Source organism: Carcharhinus amblyrhynchos, chromosome 12 (assembly GCF_965287045.1).
Source record: "Carcharhinus amblyrhynchos chromosome 12, sCarAmb.v2.hapA, whole genome shotgun sequence".
Classification (NCBI taxonomy): domain Eukaryota; kingdom Metazoa; phylum Chordata; class Chondrichthyes; order Carcharhiniformes; family Carcharhinidae; genus Carcharhinus; species Carcharhinus amblyrhynchos.
The window spans coordinates 88106432-88124656 of NC_137335.1; the positions used below are offsets into that span (position 1 = coordinate 88106432).

At 53.7% G+C, this 18225-nt stretch overlaps 1 protein-coding gene across 3 annotated transcripts in view; it reads right to left on the minus strand.

Annotated features, from left to right (window-relative positions):
• The window catches only part of LOC145351207 (protein EFR3 homolog B-like), a 191020-nt gene that overhangs the window by 75188 nt on the left and 97607 nt on the right, over positions 1-18225 (minus strand). For all 3 annotated transcript variants that reach the window (XM_080200908.1, XM_080200907.1, XM_080200909.1), the window contains exon 11: positions 13204-13315. In XM_080200908.1, coding sequence (XP_080057034.1) covers positions 13204-13315 — 112 coding nt within the window. The remainder of the gene's footprint in view (positions 1-13203; positions 13316-18225) is intronic.

The window sequence follows — 18225 nt, forward strand, 5'->3', positions numbered from 1 at the left end:
GTGATTTGGACAGGCTGAGTGTGTGGGCACTGCATGGCAGATGTAGTATAATGTGGATAAATGTGAAGTTATCCACTTTGGTAGCAATAATAGGAAGACAAATTATTACTTGAATGGGTGTAAATTGAGAGAGGCAGATACTCAACGAGACCTTGGAGTCCTTGTGCATCAGTCACTGAAAGTAAGCGTGCAGGTACAGCAGGCAGTAAAGAAGGCAAATGTTGTGTTGGTCTTCATTGCGAGAGTTTTTGGGTGGAGGGATAGGGATTGCAATTGTATAGGGCATTGGTAAGCCCACACCTGGAGTATTATAGAGTAATAGAGTCATAGAGGTTTACAGCAGGGAAACAGGCTCTTTGCCCAACCCCTCCATGCCACCCTTTTTTTTGAAACCCCTAAGCTAATCCCAATTGCCCGCATTTGGCCCATATCCCTCTATACCCATCGTACCCATGTAACTGTCTAAATGCTTTTAAAAAGACAAAATTGTACCCACCTCGACTACTACCTCTGGCAGCTTGTTCCAGACATTCACCACCCTCTGTGTGAAAAAATTGCCCCTCTGAACACTTTTGCATCTCTCCCCTCTCACCATAAACCTCTGCCCTCTAATTTTAGACTCCCCTACCTTTAGGAAATGATATTGACTATCTAGCTGATCTGTGCCCCTCATTATTTTATAGACCTCTATAAGATCACCCCTCAGCCTCCTACGCTCCAGAGAAAAAAGTCCCAGTCTATCCAGCCTCTCCTTATAACTCAAACCATCAAGTCTCTGTCGCATCCTAGTAAATTTTTTCTGCACTCTTTCTAGTTTAATAATATCCTTTCTATAATAGGGTGACCAGAATTGTACACAGTATTCCAAGTGTGGCCTTACCAATGTCTTGTACAACTTCAACAAGACGTCCCAACTCCTGTATTCAATGTTCTGACCGATGAAACCAAGCATGTTGAATGCCTTCTTCACCACTCTGTCCATCTGTGACTCCACTTTCAAGGAGCTATGAACCTGTACCCCTAGATAGAACGTAGAACGTAGAACGTAGAACATTACAGCGCAGAACAGGCCCTTCGGCCCACGATGTTGCGCCGACCAATTAAAAAGCAATGACCGTCTAACCTAAACCAATCCCTTTCCATCCATAAACCTATCCACGGATCTCTTAAACTTAAATTAGGACGAAGGTCTCCACTAGTTTTCTCAATTAGACTGACACCCTGCCTAGCACTAAGAAAGATGTTTTCACTGTTTCAGTCTGGTCAGACTGGCCAAGGGCACAGCCACTGATGGTCCATATCTTATTTCTCTTAGCTAAAAATTGCTCAGCTGTTGCATCAATGATTTTCCATCATCATAAAGTCAGAAAAAGTGATGTACACTGTGGATTCCAAAGTGTTCAGTTCCATTCGTAACAAGTTGCAGAACAAACATTGTGTCTGTGCCTCTAACATGCCAAGGACAATATGCTTGATTGGATTGGGAACTGGCAAACAACACTCGTGATAAATAACTGTTAGTCAATAAAGAGCCTAATGATAGCGACCCCAACGACCAACCATGGAAATTCCTTCTTCAACATCGACGTGAAACCCAAGAGAGCAATGTAAATAATGCAGCTACAAGAAGCTGGGCATTATGCACTGAATAGCACATGATCCAACTCCAAAAGGTCTCTAAACTAGATATAAGTGACAAATCATGAGTGTGATTGGTTCTCTGTTATCTCACATCAATACGAAAAGTGTTCTCAAGTCTGACACACTGCAGCTCTAAGGACATTTTATAAGTGGACAACCATTGCAGACAGGCAGTCAGTTTTTCTGACCACCTGCCTACAACACCAGCGCACAATGAGGTCAATATGTGCAGCTAGTCATCAAGGCTTCTTTGGCACCACACTCTAACGTAGTTATTTTAATTAGTTCTAAGCATACAGATAGAAAGTGCATGGGTACACAACACCGTGCAATTGCCCATAGCAGACAGCCCACCCTGAATTTAATCAATGAATAGGGAAATTGTGGATGTCATTTCCTTTTCCTTTATTGTTCATGCATGTGATGTTAGCATCATTGTCTTGGTCAGCATATACTATCCCTCCTTAATTGTCCTTGAGAGATCTCATGCCCTTTAGAACACATACGCATGGGAGCACTTCTGGAAGACATCATTTAAAACAAGACGAGCGGAAATTGGAAGCCTAATCTTTGATTTCAATATTAGTTGATTGTCAATATATAGGAAATTATTCAAATTAGTGAATAGGCTGCCTTTTGGGAGTTATCAGGAACAGCTGCTTCCTGAGAGGCCATGGCATATCAATGATCTGACAACAATGGCTACTTGTACCGCCAGACAGGCGTCATGTCCCATTGTACAAAGTGAGTGATAGTTCAAGAATGGACACAGATCAATGGTAATGTATGTTATAACCTTTCTAAATTTAATCATGTGCAATCCTGATACATGATGTGCAGCTGGGGAGAGAACATAGCGTACAGCAAAAGTAATGGAACAGAATTAACTGATATTCTGGCAATAAAACAAAACACAGCCACAAGTGTCCCAAATGTACCAGAGGCGGATATTAGATGATACAAGGAACAAAGAACAAACAAAATTACAAGATCTCTTTGTTCTGTAACTCTCCCCAACACCCTACCATTAACTGAGTAAGTCCTGCCCTGGTTCAATCGACCAAAATGCATCGCCTCGCATTTGTCTAAATTAAACTCCATCTGCCTTTCGCCAGCCCACTGGCCCAATTGATCAAATCCTGTTGCAATTGGAGATAACTTTCTTCACTGTCCACTATGCCACCAATCTTGGTGTCATCTGTAAACTTACTAACCATGTCCCCTATATTCTCATCCAAATCATTAATATAAATGATAAATAACAGTGGGCCCAGCACTGATCCCTGAGGCACACCGCTGGTCACAGGCCTCCAGTTTGAAAAACAACTCTCTACAATCACCCTCTGGCTTCTGTCAAGAAGTCAATTTTGTATCCATTTAGATACTTCACCCTGGATCCCGTGAGATTTAACCTTATGCAACAACCTACCATGCGGTACCTTGTCAAACTGTATGCAGTTTTGGTCTCCTTATCTGAGGAAGGATGTCCTTGCTATAGAGGGAGCACAGTGAAGGTTTCCTAGGCTGATTCCTGGGATGGGGGTCTGTCATATGAGGAGAGACTGAGTGGGTTAGGATTATATTCACTGGAGTTTAGAAGAGTGAGAGGGGATCTCATCAAAACTTATAATATACAGGGTTAAATAGGGTAGATTCAGAAAGAATGTTCCTGATGGTGGGGGGAGTCCATAAGAACATAAGAAATAGGAGCAGGAGTAGGCCATCTAGCCCTTCGAGCCTGCCCCGCCATTCAATAAGATCATGGCTGATCTGAAGTGGATCAGTTCCACTTTCCCGCTTTCTCTCCATAACCCTTAATTCCCTTGCCTACCAAAAACCTATCTACCCGTGTCTTAAATATATTTAGCGAGGCAGCCTCCACCACCTCAACGGGCAGAGAATTCCAGAGATTCACCACCCTTTGAGTGAAGAAATTCCTCCTCAACTCCGATCTAAACTGCACCCCCCCCTCTTATCTTGAGGCTGTGCCCTCTAGTCCTGCTGTCCTTTCTAAGCAGGAAGAATCTCTCTACCTCTACCCTATCCATCCCCTTCATTATCTTATACGTCTCTATAAGATCCCCCGTCATCCTTCTAAGCTCCAATGAGTACAGACCCAGTCTATTTAGTCTCTCTTCATAGTCCAACCCCCTCATCTCTGGTATCAGCCTAGTGAACCTCCTCTGCAACTCCCTCCAAGGCCAAAATATCCTTGCGCAAGTGCGGCGACCAAAACTGCACACAGTACTCCAGCTGCGGCCTCACCAGTGCCCTGTACAGTTGCAGCAAGACCTCCCTGCTTTTATATTCTATCCCCCTCGCTATAAAGGCCAGCATCCCATTCGCCTTCTTGATCACCTGCTGCACCTGTAGGCTGGGTTTTTGCGACTCATGCACAAGGACCCCCAGGTCCCTCTGCACCGTAGCATGCTGCAGCTTTTCACCCTTTAAATAGTAATCCCTCCTACTATTATTCCTGCCAATGTGGATAACCTCACACTTGCTAACATTGTACTCCATCTGCCAGGTCCTCGCCCACTCGCTCAGCCTATCCAGATCCCTCTGCAGACTTTCCACACCCTCTGCACAATTTGCTTTTCCACTCATCTTTGTGTCATCAGCAAATTTCGTTACCCTACACTCAGCCCCCTCCTCCAGATCATCTATATAAATGGTAAATAGCTGAGGCCCCAGCACCGATCCCTGGGGCACTCCACAAGTCACCAACCGCCAATCAGAATAGCACCCATTGATACCAACTCTCTGCCTCCTATTAGACAACCAATCCTCTATCCACGCTAACACCTTACCCCCAACTCCATGCCCCCTAACCTTCTGTAACAACCTTTTGTGAGGCACCTTATCAAACGCCTTCTGAAAATTGAGAAACACCACATCCATTGGTTCCCCTCTGTCTACCACACTAGTCACATCCTCATAGAAATCCAATAAATTCGTCAAACATGACTTCCCCTTAACGAATCCGTGCTGCGTCTGCTCTATCAAACCATTCTTCTCTAGGTGCCTCGCTATTTCTTCTTTGATGACGGATTTAAGCATTTTTCCAACAACAGGCATTAAACTAACTGGCCTATAATTCCCTGCCTTTTGCCTGCTACCCTTTTTAAACAGCGGCGTAACGTTAGCCGTTTTCCAATCTTCTGGCACTTCCCCGGAATCCAGCGAAGATTGGTAAATAGTCACTAAGGCATCTACTATCACCTCTGCCATTTCCTTCAGAACCCTGGGATACATTCCATCAGGTCCTGGGGACTTGTCCACCATCAGTCCCGCTAGTTGATCAAGCACTACCTCTCTAGTGACAGTAATCGCATTCAGGCCCTCAACTCTTACCATCCTTCTATCTTTAATATCCGGCAAACTATTTGCGTCCTCCTCTGTGAAGACCGAGACAAAAAACTTATTAAAGGCCTCAGCCATTTCCTCATCTCCCACCACTAAATCCCCCTTCTCATCCTCTAAGGGTCCAACATTCACTCTAGCCAGCCTCCTCCACTTTATATATTTGTAAAAACTCTTACTGTCCTTTTTTATATTTAGTGCTAGTTTAGCTTCATAGTCTATCCTTCCTTTCTTTATCAACTTCTTAGTCATTCTTTGTTGATTTTTAAACCTCTCCCAATCTTCTACTCGCCCACTATTTTTAGCCAGTCTGTCCAGAACTAGGGGTCAGGGTTTGAGGATAAGGGGGAAACCTTTTAGAACTGAGGTGAGGAGAAATTTCTTCACCCAGAGGGTGGGGAATGTGTGGAATTCACTCCCACAGAAAGTAGCTGAGGCCAAAAGATTGTCTCATTTCAAGAAGAAATTAGGTATAGCTCTAGGGGCTGAAGAGATCGAGGGACATGGGGGGGAAAGGGGGGATCAACACACCATTCCTCTGCTTCCTCATTTAGATATTGATTAATAGGCAGCCGAGTTAGAAAAATTCTTATTTTTGAAAAGTTCATATTAAGCTGTCAGCTTCTATTGTTATGGCTGCACTGATCCAGACTGCTGTTCTCCATATCCAGAGGTTGCTGTTAGTGATTCCTGCTGCTTGAAATGATGCCTTGTTAGCACTGACTGCAAAATCCACTTCCGAAATCCTCCAGTGATTGAGTTTCCTGGAAGGGTCCAGACTTAGGGTATTGGCTCCCTCCGCTGGACACAATCAGATTGACTAATACTTCAAAAGCTTTGAATAAAAACTTGCATTTATACTGCATCCAAATAATCCAAAAGTCTTTACTGCCAAAGAAGATCCTTTTGTAACTACTACTGGAATATAGGAAATACAGCAACTACTTAGCACACTGCAAAAGGAGGGCGGCAAGAGAACTTACGGAAGCGTAAAGAAGAACATGTCCCTGTCTACATCAACGGGGACAAAGTAGAAAGGGTCGACAGCTTTGAGTTTCTACACATCCAGATCACCAACAACTTGTCCTGGTTACCCTCTGCCAACACTATAGTTAAGAAAGCCCACCAAAGCCTCTATTTTCTCAGAAGACTAAGGAAATTTGGCATGTCCGCTACGACTCTCACTAACTTTTACAGATGCCCCATAGAAAGCATTCTTTCTGGTTGTATCACAGCTTGGTCTGGGCTCCTGCTCTGCCCAAGACCGCAAGGAACTACAAAAGGGTGGTGAATGTAGCCCAATCCATCACACAAACCAGCCTCCCATCCATTGACTCTGTCTACACTTCCTGCTGCCTCGGGAAAAGCAGCCGGTACAATTAAGGACCCCCCCCCACCCACACACACCTTGGACATTCTCTCTTCCACCTTCCCCCCTCGGAAAACAGATACAAAAGTCTGGGGTCACGTACCAGCCGACTCAAGAACAGCTTCTTCCCTGCTGCTGTCAGACTTTTGAATGGATTTACCGCGCATTAAGCTGATCTTTCTCTACACCCTCGCTGTGACTGTAACACTACATTCCGCACTCTCTCATTTCCTTCTCTATGAACAGTGTGTTTTGTCTGTATAGTGCACAAGAAACAATACTTTTCACTGTATGTTAATACATCTGAAAATAATAAATCAAATCAAATCAAATCGAAAAGTAACACTGTGGTTAGCACTGCTGCCTTGCATTGTCAGGGACCCAGTTTCGATTCCAGCCTCAAGTGACTGTGTGGAGTCTGTACATTCTCGACGTATCTGTGCAGGGTTTCCTCTGGGTGCTCTGGTTTCCTCTCACAGTCCAAAGATGTGCAGGTTAGGTGGATTGGCCGTGGTAAATGCATGGGGTTACGGCGATATGGCAGGGGATTGGACTGGAGTAAGTTGGTGCTGAATCAATGAGTGGAATGGCTTTCTGCACTGCAGCGATTCTCTGATTCTACTCACAAACTGCAATGTGATAAACAGCACTTAAACTTCTCCTGAAGCTGCTGGTTGAAGGGCAAAAATTGGTTTGAACACTTGGATAATTTGGATAATTTATTGCTCTGACGAAGGGTAGTCCAGACTCAAAAAGGTTCGCTTTACTCTCTCCTCACAGATGTTGTCAGACCTGCTGAGATTTTCCAGCAATTTCTGTTTTCATTCCAGATTCCAACAACTGCAGTATTTTCCTTTTATTTTGGATAACTTCTCAGCCCTTGTTTGAAATAATGCCAAAGGATCAAACCCTGATATGCAGCACTGACCCTCTGACAGTGCGGCACTCCCTCAGTACTGACCCTCTGACAGTGCGGCACTCCCTCAGTACTGACCCTCTGACAGTGCGGCACTCCCTCGGTACTGACCCTCTGACAGTGCGGCGATCCCTCAGTACTGACCCTCTGACAGTGCGGCACTCCCTCAGCACTGACCCTCTGACAGTGCGGCGATCCCTCAGCACTGACCCTCTGACAGTGCGGCACTCCCTCAGCACTGACCCTCTGACAGTGCGGCGACCCCTCAGCACTGACCCTCTGACAGTGCGGCACTCCCTCAGCACTGACCCTCTGGCAGTGCGGCACTCCCTCAGCGCTGACCCTCTGGCAGTGCGGCACTCCCTCAGCACTGACCCTCTGACAGTGCGGCACTCCCTCAGCACTGACCCTCTGACAGTGCGGCACTCCCTCAGCGCTGACCCTCTGACAGTGCGGCACTCCCTCAGCGCTGACCCTCTGACAGTGCGGCACTCCCTCAGCGCTGACCCTCTGACAGTGCGGCACTCCCTCAGCGCTGACCCTCTGACAGTGCGGCACTCCCTCAGCGCTGACCCTCTGACAGTGCGGCACTCCCTCAGCACTGACCCTCTGACAGTGCGGCACTCCCTCAGCACTGACCCTCTGACAGTGCGGCACTCCCTCAGCACTGACCCTCTGACAGTGCGGCACTCCCTCAGCACTGACCCTCTGACAGTGCGGCACTCCCTCAGCACTGACCCTCTGACAGTGCGGCACTCCCTCAGCACTGACCCTCTGACAGTGCGGCACTCCCTCAGCACTGACCCTCTGACAGTGCGGCGCTCCCTCAGCACTGACCCTCTGACAGTGCAGCACTCCCTCAGTACTGACCCTCTGACAGTGTGGCACTCCCTCAGTACTGACCCTCTGACAGTGTGGCACTCCCTCAGTACTGACCCTCTGACAGTGCGGCACTCCCTCAGTACTGACCCTCTGACAGTGCGGCACTCCCTCAGTACTGACCCTCTGACAGTGCGGCGCTCCCTCAGTACTGACCCTCTGACAGTGCGGCACTCCCTCAGTATTGACCCTCTGACAGTGCGGCACTCCCTCAGCGCTGACCCTCTGACAGTGCGGCACTCCCTCAGCGCTGACCCTCTGACAGTGCGGCACTCCCTCAGCGCTGACCCTCTGACAGTGCGGCACTCCCTCAGCGCTGACCCTCTGACAGTGCGGCACTCCCTCAGCGCTGACCCTCTGACAGTGCGGCACTCCCTCAGCACTGACCCTCTGACAGTGCGGCACTCCCTCAGCACTGACCCTCTGACAGTGCGGCACTCCCTCAGCACTGACCCTCTGACAGTGCGGCACTCCCTCAGCACTGACCCTCTGACAGTGCGGCACTCCCTCAGCACTGACCCTCTGACAGTGCGGCACTCCCTCAGCACTGACCCTCTGACAGTGCGGCACTCCCTCAGCACTGACCCTCTGACAGTGCGGCGCTCCCTCAGCACTGACCCTCTGACAGTGCAGCACTCCCTCAGTACTGACCCTCTGACAGTGTGGCACTCCCTCAGTACTGACCCTCTGACAGTGTGGCACTCCCTCAGTACTGACCCTCTGACAGTGCGGCACTCCCTCAGTACTGACCCTCTGACAGTGCGGCACTCCCTCAGTACTGACCCTCTGACAGTGCGGCGCTCCCTCAGTACTGACCCTCTGACAGTGCGGCACTCCCTCAGTACTGACCCTCTGACAGTGCGGCACTCCCTCAGTATTGACCCTCTGACAGTGCGGCACTCCCTCAGTATTGGCCCTATTAATATCTATCATGTCTCTGGAGAGGGTTTTGCACTGGTAACTTTTATTACAAATGAGGTTTCCAATGGATCAAAATCTTTTCTCGCTGGAGCCTGGATATTGACCCGAACATGCCTGGCAGCAAGTCGATGGAGTGTGAAATTGGGTTTGATTTAAATTGGGTGTCTGTTCTGTATTCTCCCTGACCCCACTGGTGCCTTTGACGCATCATTCTGCTGCCACATGACTCATCGAAAGGGCATTTTCATGGATTAAACATTAGTTTACTATTCTATTTTGGATTATATTTGGATTAAACAGACTGCCCATAACACTAAGCACTTACTGGCCAACCAATTTTGTAGTTTCCTGTGATATTGTGGTTGCTTTTTTACTCTCTAGTGCTGCCTCAGGCTAGCTGAAATATTCATCCAATAACTCCCCCCAATAACTTCCCCCCATAACTCCCCCCAATAAATCCTCCCAATAACTCCCCCCAATAACTTCCCCCCATAACTCCCCCCAATAGCTCCCCCCATAACTCCCCCCAATAAATCCTCCCAATAACTCCCCCCAATAACTCCCCCCCATAACTCCCCCCAATAAATCCCCCCAATAACTCCCCCCCATAACTCCCCCCAATAACTTCCCCCCAATAGCTCCCCCCATAACTCCCCCCAATAAATCCCCCCAATAACTCCCCCCAATAACTTCCCCCCATAACTCCCCCCAATAAATCCTCCCAATAACTCCCCCCCATAACTTCCCCCCATAACTCCCCCCAATAACTCCCCCCAATAACTCCCCCCAATAACTTCCCCCCATAACTCCCCCCAATAACTCCCCCCAATAACTCCCCCCAATAACTTCCCCCCATAACTCCCCCCAATAGCTCCCCCCATAACTCCCCCCAATAAATCCTCCCAATAACTCCCCCCAATAACTCCCCCCAATAAATCCCCCCAATAACTCCCCCCAATAAATCCCCCCAATAACTCCCCCCAATAAATCCCCCCAATAACTTCCCCCAATTACTCCCCCCAATAATTCCCCCCAATAGCTCCCCCCATAACTCCCCCCAATAAATCCTCCCAATAACTCCCCCCAATAACTTCCCCCCATAACTCCCCCCAATAACTTCCCCCCATAACTCCCCCAATAACACCCCCCAATAGCTCCCCCCATAACTCCCCCCAATAAATCCTCCCAATAACTCCCCCCAATAACTCCCCCCAATAACTTCCCCCCAATAAATCCCCCCAATAACTTCCCCCCAATAACTCCCCCCATAACTGCCCCCAATAACTTCCCCCCATAACTCCCCCCAATAAATCCCCCCAATAAATCCCCCCAATAACTTCCCCCCAATAACTGCCCCCATAACTGCCCCCAATAACTTCCCCCCATAAGTCCCCCCAATAACTCCCCCCAATAACTCCTCCCGTAACTCCTCCTCCAATAACTCTCCCCAAGAACTCCCCCCATATCTCCCCCAATAACTTCCCCCCAATAACTCCTCCTGTAACTCCTCCCCCAATAACTCCCCCCAATAACTCCCCCCATAACTGCCCCCAATAACTTCTCCCTATAACTCCCCCCAATAACTCCTCCCGTAACTCCTCCCCCAATAACTCTCCCCAATAACTCTCCCTGTAACTCCCCCTGTAACCACCCCCGTAACCCTCCCGTAACCCCTCCGTAACTCCCCCCAAAAACTCCCCCCAATAACTCCCTCCATAAGTGAATTGGAAGGAGGCGTTCTTGGGGAAAAGTACCAAAGGAAGGTGGCAGATTTTCAAGGAATGTTTGTCTGGAGCTCTGCACGACAACGTTCTGATGAGACAGGGAGGTTTTGGTAGGTTACAGGAACTGTAATGAACCTAATCAGAAAGAAAAGAAAGGCGTACAGAAGGTTCAGAGAGCTAGGCGATGTTAAGGATCTTGAGGAGTATACAGGTTGTCAAAAGGAGCTTAAAAAGGAAATTAGGAAAGCCAGAAGGGGACATGAGAAGGCCTTGGTGGGTAAGGTTAAGGAGAATCCCAAGGCGTTCTACAAATATGTGGAGAGTAAAAGGATGAGAAGTGAAGAGATAGGACCTATAAAAGGTGAAGGGGGGAAAAGTCTGTGGAACCGGAAGAAATGGCAGAGGTGCTCAATGAGCACTTTGCCTCGGTATTCACGGTGGAAAGTGATCTGGGTGGTTGTACTACAGGTTTGCAGCAGACTGAAAAGATTGAGTATGTGGACGTTAAGAAAGAGGGTGTGTTAGAACTTTTAAACTCTATCAAGATAGATAAGTCGCCGGGACCGGATGGGATGTACCCCAGGATACTGTGGGAGGTGAGGGAAGAGATTGCAGAGCCCCTGGTGGTGATCTTTGTGTCATCGATGGAGATGGGAGAGGTTCCGGAGGATTGCGGATGTGGTTCCTATTTTCAAGAAGGGGAACAGGGATAGCCTGGGAAATTACCGACCGGTGAGTCTGACCTCAGTGGTTGGTAAGTTGATGGAGAGGATTCTGAGGGACAAGATTTATGAGCATTTAGAGAAGTTTAGAATGATCAGAAATAGTCAGCACGGCTTTGTCAAAGGCAGATCGTGCCTTACGAGCCTAGTTGAGTTCTTTGAGAATGAGACTGAACACATTGACAAAGGAAGAGCAGTGGATGTGGTTTACATGGACTTCAGCAAGGCGTTTGATAAGGTCCCCCATGCAAGACTTCTTGAGAAGGTGAGAGGGCATGGGATCCAAGGGCCTTTGGCCTTGTGGATCCAGAACTGGCTTGCCTGCAGAAGACAGAGAGTGGTTGTGGATGGGTCTTTTTCTGCATGGAGGTCGGTCACCAGTGGAGTGCCCCAGAGATCTGTTCTAGGACCCTTGCTGTTTGTCATTTTCATAAATGACCTGGATGAGGAAGTGGAGGGATGGGTTAGTAAGTTCGCCGACAATATGAAGGTTGGTGGTGTTGTGGATGGTGGGGGGGATGTCAGAAGTTGCAGCGAGACATAGATAGGATGCAAGACTGGGTGGAGAAGTGGCAGATGGACTTCAACGTGGATAAATGTGTAGTGGTCCATTTTGGCAGGACCAATGGGATGAAGGAGTACAATAGCAGTGTTGAGGATCAGAGGGATCTTGGGGTCCGGGTCCACAGGACTCTTAAATCAGCCTCGCAGGTGGAAGAGGTGGTCAAGAAGGCGTATGGTGTACTGGCCTTCAGTAATCGAGGGATTGAGTTTAGGAGTCGGGAGGTAATGCTGCAACTTTATAAGACCCTTGTCAGGCCTCATTTGGAGTACTGTGCGCAGTTCTGGTCGCCTCACTATAGGAAGGATGTGGAAGCTATTGAAAGGGTGCAGAGGAGATTTACAAGGATGTTGCTTGGATTGGGAGGCATGCCTTATGAAGATAGGTTGAGGGAGCTGGGACTCTTCTCCCTGGAGAGATGAAGGATGAGAGGTGACCTGATAGAGGCTTATATGATGTCGAGAAGTATAGATCGGGTGGATTCTCAGAGGCTTTTTCCCTGAAATGGTCACTACGAGACACAGGTTTAAGGTGCTGGGGAGTAGGTACAGAGGAGATGTTTTTCACTCAGAGGGTGGTGAGTGAGTGGAATCGGCTGCTGTTGGTGGTGGTAGAGGCGAACTCGCTGGGGTCTTTTAAAAGACTCTGGGCGAGTCCATGGGATTTAGTGGGATTGAGAGTGATAGATAGGCCTGGTAGGTATGGATATGTTTGGTGCAACTTGTGGGCCAAGGGCCTGTTTGTGCTGTAGTGTTCTATGTTCTAATAACTCCCCCAATAACTCACCTCCTCACCTGCAGCAGAGTAAAACCGCTTTTTGAAGGCTGAAAAAGTTAGAAAACACAAAGCAAAAAAGTACCTCTTTCCCCCGATACACCCAACTCCCACTTTGAACCAAATTCCCAAATACATTCACTCAGTCTGTGTCTCATTGACTGTGAAGTCTGGTTGTGTACCACTTACTGATCTAACAATCAAAATCCTTTCTCAAGGTCTCAGAAGCAAAGTGAATGCTACGGCTAGCAGGTATATTGGAGCTAGTGTGTGAGTGAATGGGGAGTGAATGTGAGAAGAGGAGCCACACACACACCATTGTAATTGCTCACCCGGGTTTTCCGACATCCAAAGCCTGATGAACTGTCGGCAGCGGAACTTTTCCCATGATAAATAACATGACCTCTGACCTTTGGTAAGCAGGTAAAGTATTGGCAAATGCACCTGAAGGAAAAGGATGGCTGGAATTAACAAGAAATGTTTAGAAAGACAAATATCCAGCAAGGTACCATCAGTGAGAGTCACAAACAGAGGAAATAGGAGCAGGAGTAGGCCATTTGACCCATCGAGCTTGCTCAGTTATTCAAATAGATCATAAAGAACAAAGAAAAGTACAGTACAGGAACAGGCCCTTTGGCCCTCCAAGCCTGTGTTGGTCATGATGTTCTGAAAAAAACCTTCTGCCCTCACTCGGTCCGTATCCCTCTGTTCCCTCCCTATTCATGGACCCATCCAGATGTCTCTTAAATGTTGCTGATGTTCCTGCTTCCACCACCTCCTCCGGCAGCGCGTTCCAGGCACCCACCACTCTCTGCGTGAAAAACTCCCTCCACACATCTCCCTTAAACTTTCCCCCTGTCACATGAACCTGTGCCCCCTTGTAATTGACACTTTCACCCTGGGGAAAAGCCTCTGACTATCCACGCTATCTGTGCTTCTCATCATTTTGTAGACCCCTATCAGGTCTCCCCTCAGCTTCCGTCTTTCCAGTAAAACAATCCCAGTTTATCCAACCCCTCCTCAAAGCCAACACCCACGAGACCAGACAACATCCTGGTGAACCTTCTTTGCGCTCTCTCCAAAGCGACCACATCCCTCTGGCAGTGTGGGTGACCAGAACACAAGAAGAATTTTTCTACCAAAGTGGATAACTTCAGACTTATTCACATGAGGTATTCTGGTCCATTCACTTAGTCATTTAAATCTCCAGCAAGCCTCCTCACACACTCCTCACAACTCACATTTTCACCCAGTTTTGTGTCAGCAGCAAATTTAGAAATATTACATTTGATTCTTACATCCAAATCATTGCTAAAGATTGTAGCAGCGGTGAACTGAGTACAGATCCTTGTGACAAAAACCAGTCATTTCTAAGAACAATGCATTTATTCTGTTTCTGTCAAGTCCCCAGCCCCAAGCCCCAGTCCTCAGCGTCAGCCTCAGCCCCAGTCCCCAGCCCCAGTCCCCAGTCCCCAGTCCCAGTCCCCAGTCCCCAGTCCCCAGCCCCCAGTCCCCAGCCCCCAGCCCCAGTCCCCAGCCCCCAGTCCCCAGTCCCCAGCCCCCAGTCCCCAGCCCCCAGTCCCCAGTCCCCAGTCCCCAGCCCCCAGTCCCCAGCCCCCAGTCCCCAGTCCGCAGCCCCAGTCCCCAGTCCCCAGTCCGCAGCCCCCAGTCCCCAGCCCCCAGTCCCCAGTCCCAGTCCCCAGCCCCAGTCCCCAGCCCCCAGTCCCCAGTCCCCAGTCCCAGTCCCCAGTCCCCAGTCCGCAGCCCCCAGTCCCCAGCCCCCAGTCCCCAGTCCCAGTCCCCAGTCCGCAGCCCCCAGTCCCCAGCCCCCAGCCCCCAGTCCCAGTCCCCAGTCCCAGCCCCAGTCCCCAGCCCCCAGTCCCCAGCCACAGCCCCAGTCCCAGCCCCCAGCCCCCAGTCCCCAGCCCCAGCCCCAGTCCCCAGCCCCCAGTCCCCAGCCCCCAGCCCCCAGCCCCCAGTCCCCAGCCCCCAGTCCCAGTCCCCAGTCCCAGTCCCAGCCCCAGTCCCCAGTCCCCAGCCCCCAGTCCCCAGTCCCCAGCCCCCAGTCCCCAGTCCCCAGCCACAGCCCCAGTCCCAGTCCCCAGTCCCAGCCCCAGTCCCCAGCCCCCAGTCCCCAGCCACAGCCCCAGTCCCAGCCCCCAGCCCCCAGTCCCCAGCCCCAGCCCCAGTCCCCAGCCCCCAGTCCCCAGCCCCCAGCCCCCAGTCCCCAGCCCCCAGTCCCAGTCCCCAGTCCCAGTCCCAGCCCCAGTCCCCAGTCCCCAGCCCCCAGTCCCCAGTCCCCAGCCCCCAGTCCCCAGTCCCCAGCCACAGCCCCAGTCCCAGTCCCCAGCCCCCAGCCCCCAGTCCCCAGTCCCCAGTCCCCAGCCCCCAGTCCCCAGTCCCAGCCCCCAGTCCCCAGTCCCCAGCCCCCAGTCCCAGCCCCAGTCCCCAGCCCCCAGTCACCAGTCCCAGCCCCGAGTCCCCAGCCCCCAGCCCCCAGTCCCCAGTCCCAGCCCCCAGTCCCCAGTCCCCAGTCCCAGCCCCAGTCCCCAGCCCCCAGTCCCCAGTCCCAGCCCCCAGTCCCCAGCCCCAAGCCCCCAGTCCCCAGCCCCCAGCCCCCAGTCCCCAGTCCCCAGCCCCCAGTCCCCAGTCCCAGCCCCCCGCCCCCAGTCCCCAGTCCCAGCCCCCAGTCCCCAGCCCCCAGTCCCCAGTCCCAGCCCCCAGTCCCCAGTCCCCAGCTCCCAGTCCCAGCCCCCAGTCCCCAGTCCCAGCCCCCAGTCCCCAGCCCCCAGTCCCCAGTCCCAGCCCCCAGTCCCCAGTCCCCAGCCCCAAGTCCCAGCCCCCAGTCCAAGTCCCAGTCCCCAGTCCCCAGCCCCCAGTCCCCAGCCCCCAGCCCCCAGCCCCCAGTCCCAGTCCCCAGTCCGCAGCCCCCAGTCCCCAGTCCCCAGTCCCCAGTCCCAGCCCCCAGCCCCCAGTCCCCAGTCCCAGCCCCCAGTCCCCAGCCCCCAGTCCCCAGTCCCAGCCCCCAGTCCCCAGTCCCCAGTCCCAGCCCCCAGTCCCCAGTCCCCAGCCCCCAGTCCCAGCCCCCAGTCCCAGTCCCAGCCCCCAGTCCCCAGTCCCCAGTCCCAGCCCCCAGACCCCAGTCCCCAGCCCCAAGTCCCAGCCCCCAGTCCCAGTCCCCAGTCCCCAGTCCCCAGTCCCAGTCCCCAGCCCCCAGTCCCCAGCCCCCAGCCCCCAGCCCCCAGCCCCCAGTCCCCAGACCCAGCACCCAGTCCCCAGTCACCAGCCCCCAGTCCCCAGTCCCCAGCCCCCAGTCCCCAGCCCCAGTCCCCAGCCCCCAGTCCCCAGCCCCCAGTCCCCAGTCCCAGCCCCCAGTCCCCAGCCCCCAGCCCCCAGTCCCCAGTCCCCAGTCCCCAGCCCCCAGTCCCCAGTCCCAGCCCCCAGTCCCCAGTCCCCAGTCCCCAGTCACCAGCCCCCAGTCCCCAGTCCCCAGCCCCCAGTCCTCAGTCCCAGCCCCCAGTCCCCAGTCCCCAGCCCCCAGTCCCCAGCCCCCAGTCCCCAGTCCCAGTCCCCAGCCCCCAGTCCCAGTCCCCAGTCCCAGTCCCCAGCCCCCAGTCCCAATCCCCAGCCCCCAGTCCCAGTCGAAGTCCCCAGCCCCCAGTCCCAGTCCCCAGTCCCAGTCCCCAGCCCCCAGTCCCCAGCCCCCAGTCCCAGCCCCAAGTCCCAATCCCCAGCCCCCAGTCCACAGTCCCCAGCCCCCAGTTCCCAGTCCCCCGTCCCCAGCCCCCAGTCCCCAGTCCCCAGCCCCCAGTCCCAGTCGAAGTCCCCAGCCCCCAGTCACCAGCCCCCAGTCACCAGTCCCCAGCCCCCAGTCCCCAGCCCCAGTCCCCAGCCCCCAGTCCCCAGCCCCCAGTCCCCAGTCCCCAGTCCCCAGCCCCCAGTCCCCAGCCCCAGTCCCCAGTCCCCAGCCCCCAGTCCCCAGCCCCCAGTCCCCAGTCCCCAGCCCCCAGTCCCCAGTCCCAGTCCCCAGCCCCCAGTCCCAGTCCCCAGTCCCAGTCCCCAGCCCCCAGCCCCCAGTCCCAATCCCCAGCCCCCAGTCCCCAGCCCCCAGTCCTCAGTCCCCCGTCCCCAGTCCCCAGCCCCCAGCCCCCAGTCCCAGTCCCCAGCCCCCAGTCCCCAGTCCCAGTCCCCAGCCCCCAGTCCCAGTCCCCAGTCCCAGTCCCCAGCCCCAGTCCCCATCCCCGTCCCCAGCCCCAGTCCCCAGCCCCCAGTCCCAGCCCCCAGTCCCAATCCCCAGCCCCCAGTCCACAGTCCCCAGCCCCCAGTTCCCAGTCCCCCGTCCCCAGCCCCCAGTCCCCAGTCCCCAGTCCCCAGCCCCCAGTCCCCAGCCCCAGTCCCCAGTCCCCAGCCCCCAGTCCCCAGCCCCCAGTCCCCAGTCCCCAGCCCCCAGTCCCCAGTCCCAGTCCCCAGCCCCCAGTCCCAGTCCCCAGTCCCAGTCCCCAGCCCCCAGCCCCCAGTCCCAATCCCCAGCCCCCAGTCCCCAGCCCCCAGTCCTCAGTCCCCAGTCCCCCGTCCCCAGTCCCCAGCCCCCAGCCCCCAGTCCCAGTCCCCAGCCCCCAGTCCCAGTCCCCAGTCCCAGTCCCCAGCCCCCAGCCCCCAGTCCCAGTCCCCAGCCCCCAGTCCCAGTCCCCAGTCCCAGTCCCCAGTCCCCAGCCCCCAGTCCTCAGTCCCCAGTCCCCCGTACCCAGTCCCCAGCCCCCAGTCCCCAGTCCCAGTCCCCAGCCCCCAGTCCCAGTCCCCAGTCCCCAGCCCCCAGTCCTCAGTCCCCAGTCCCCCGTCCCCAGTCCCCAGCCCCCAGTCCCCATCCCCGTCCCCAGCCCCAATCCCCAGCCCCCAGTCCACAGTCCCCAGCCCCTAGTTCCCAGTCCCCCGTCCCCAGCCCCCAGTCCCCAGTCCCCAGCCCCCAGTCCCCAGCCCCAGTCCCCAGTCCCCAGCCCCCAGTCCCCAGCCCCAGTCCCCAGTCCCCAGCCCCCAGTCCCCAGCCCCCAGTCCCCAGTCCCCAGCCCCCAGTCCCCAGTCCCAGTCCCCAGCCCCCAGTCCCAGTCCCCAGTCCCAGTCCCCAGCCCCCAGCCCCCAGTCCCAATCCCCAGCCCCCAGTCCCCAGCCCCCAGTCCTCAGTCCCCAGTCCCCCGTCCCCAGTCCCCAGCCCCCAGTCCCAGTCCCCAGCCCCCAGTCCCAGTCCCCAGTCCCAGTCCCCAGCCCCCAGCCCCCAGTCCCAGTCCCCAGCCCCCAGTCCCAGTCCCCAGTCCCAGTCCCCAGTCCCCAGCCCCCAGTCCTCAGTCCCCAGTCCCCCG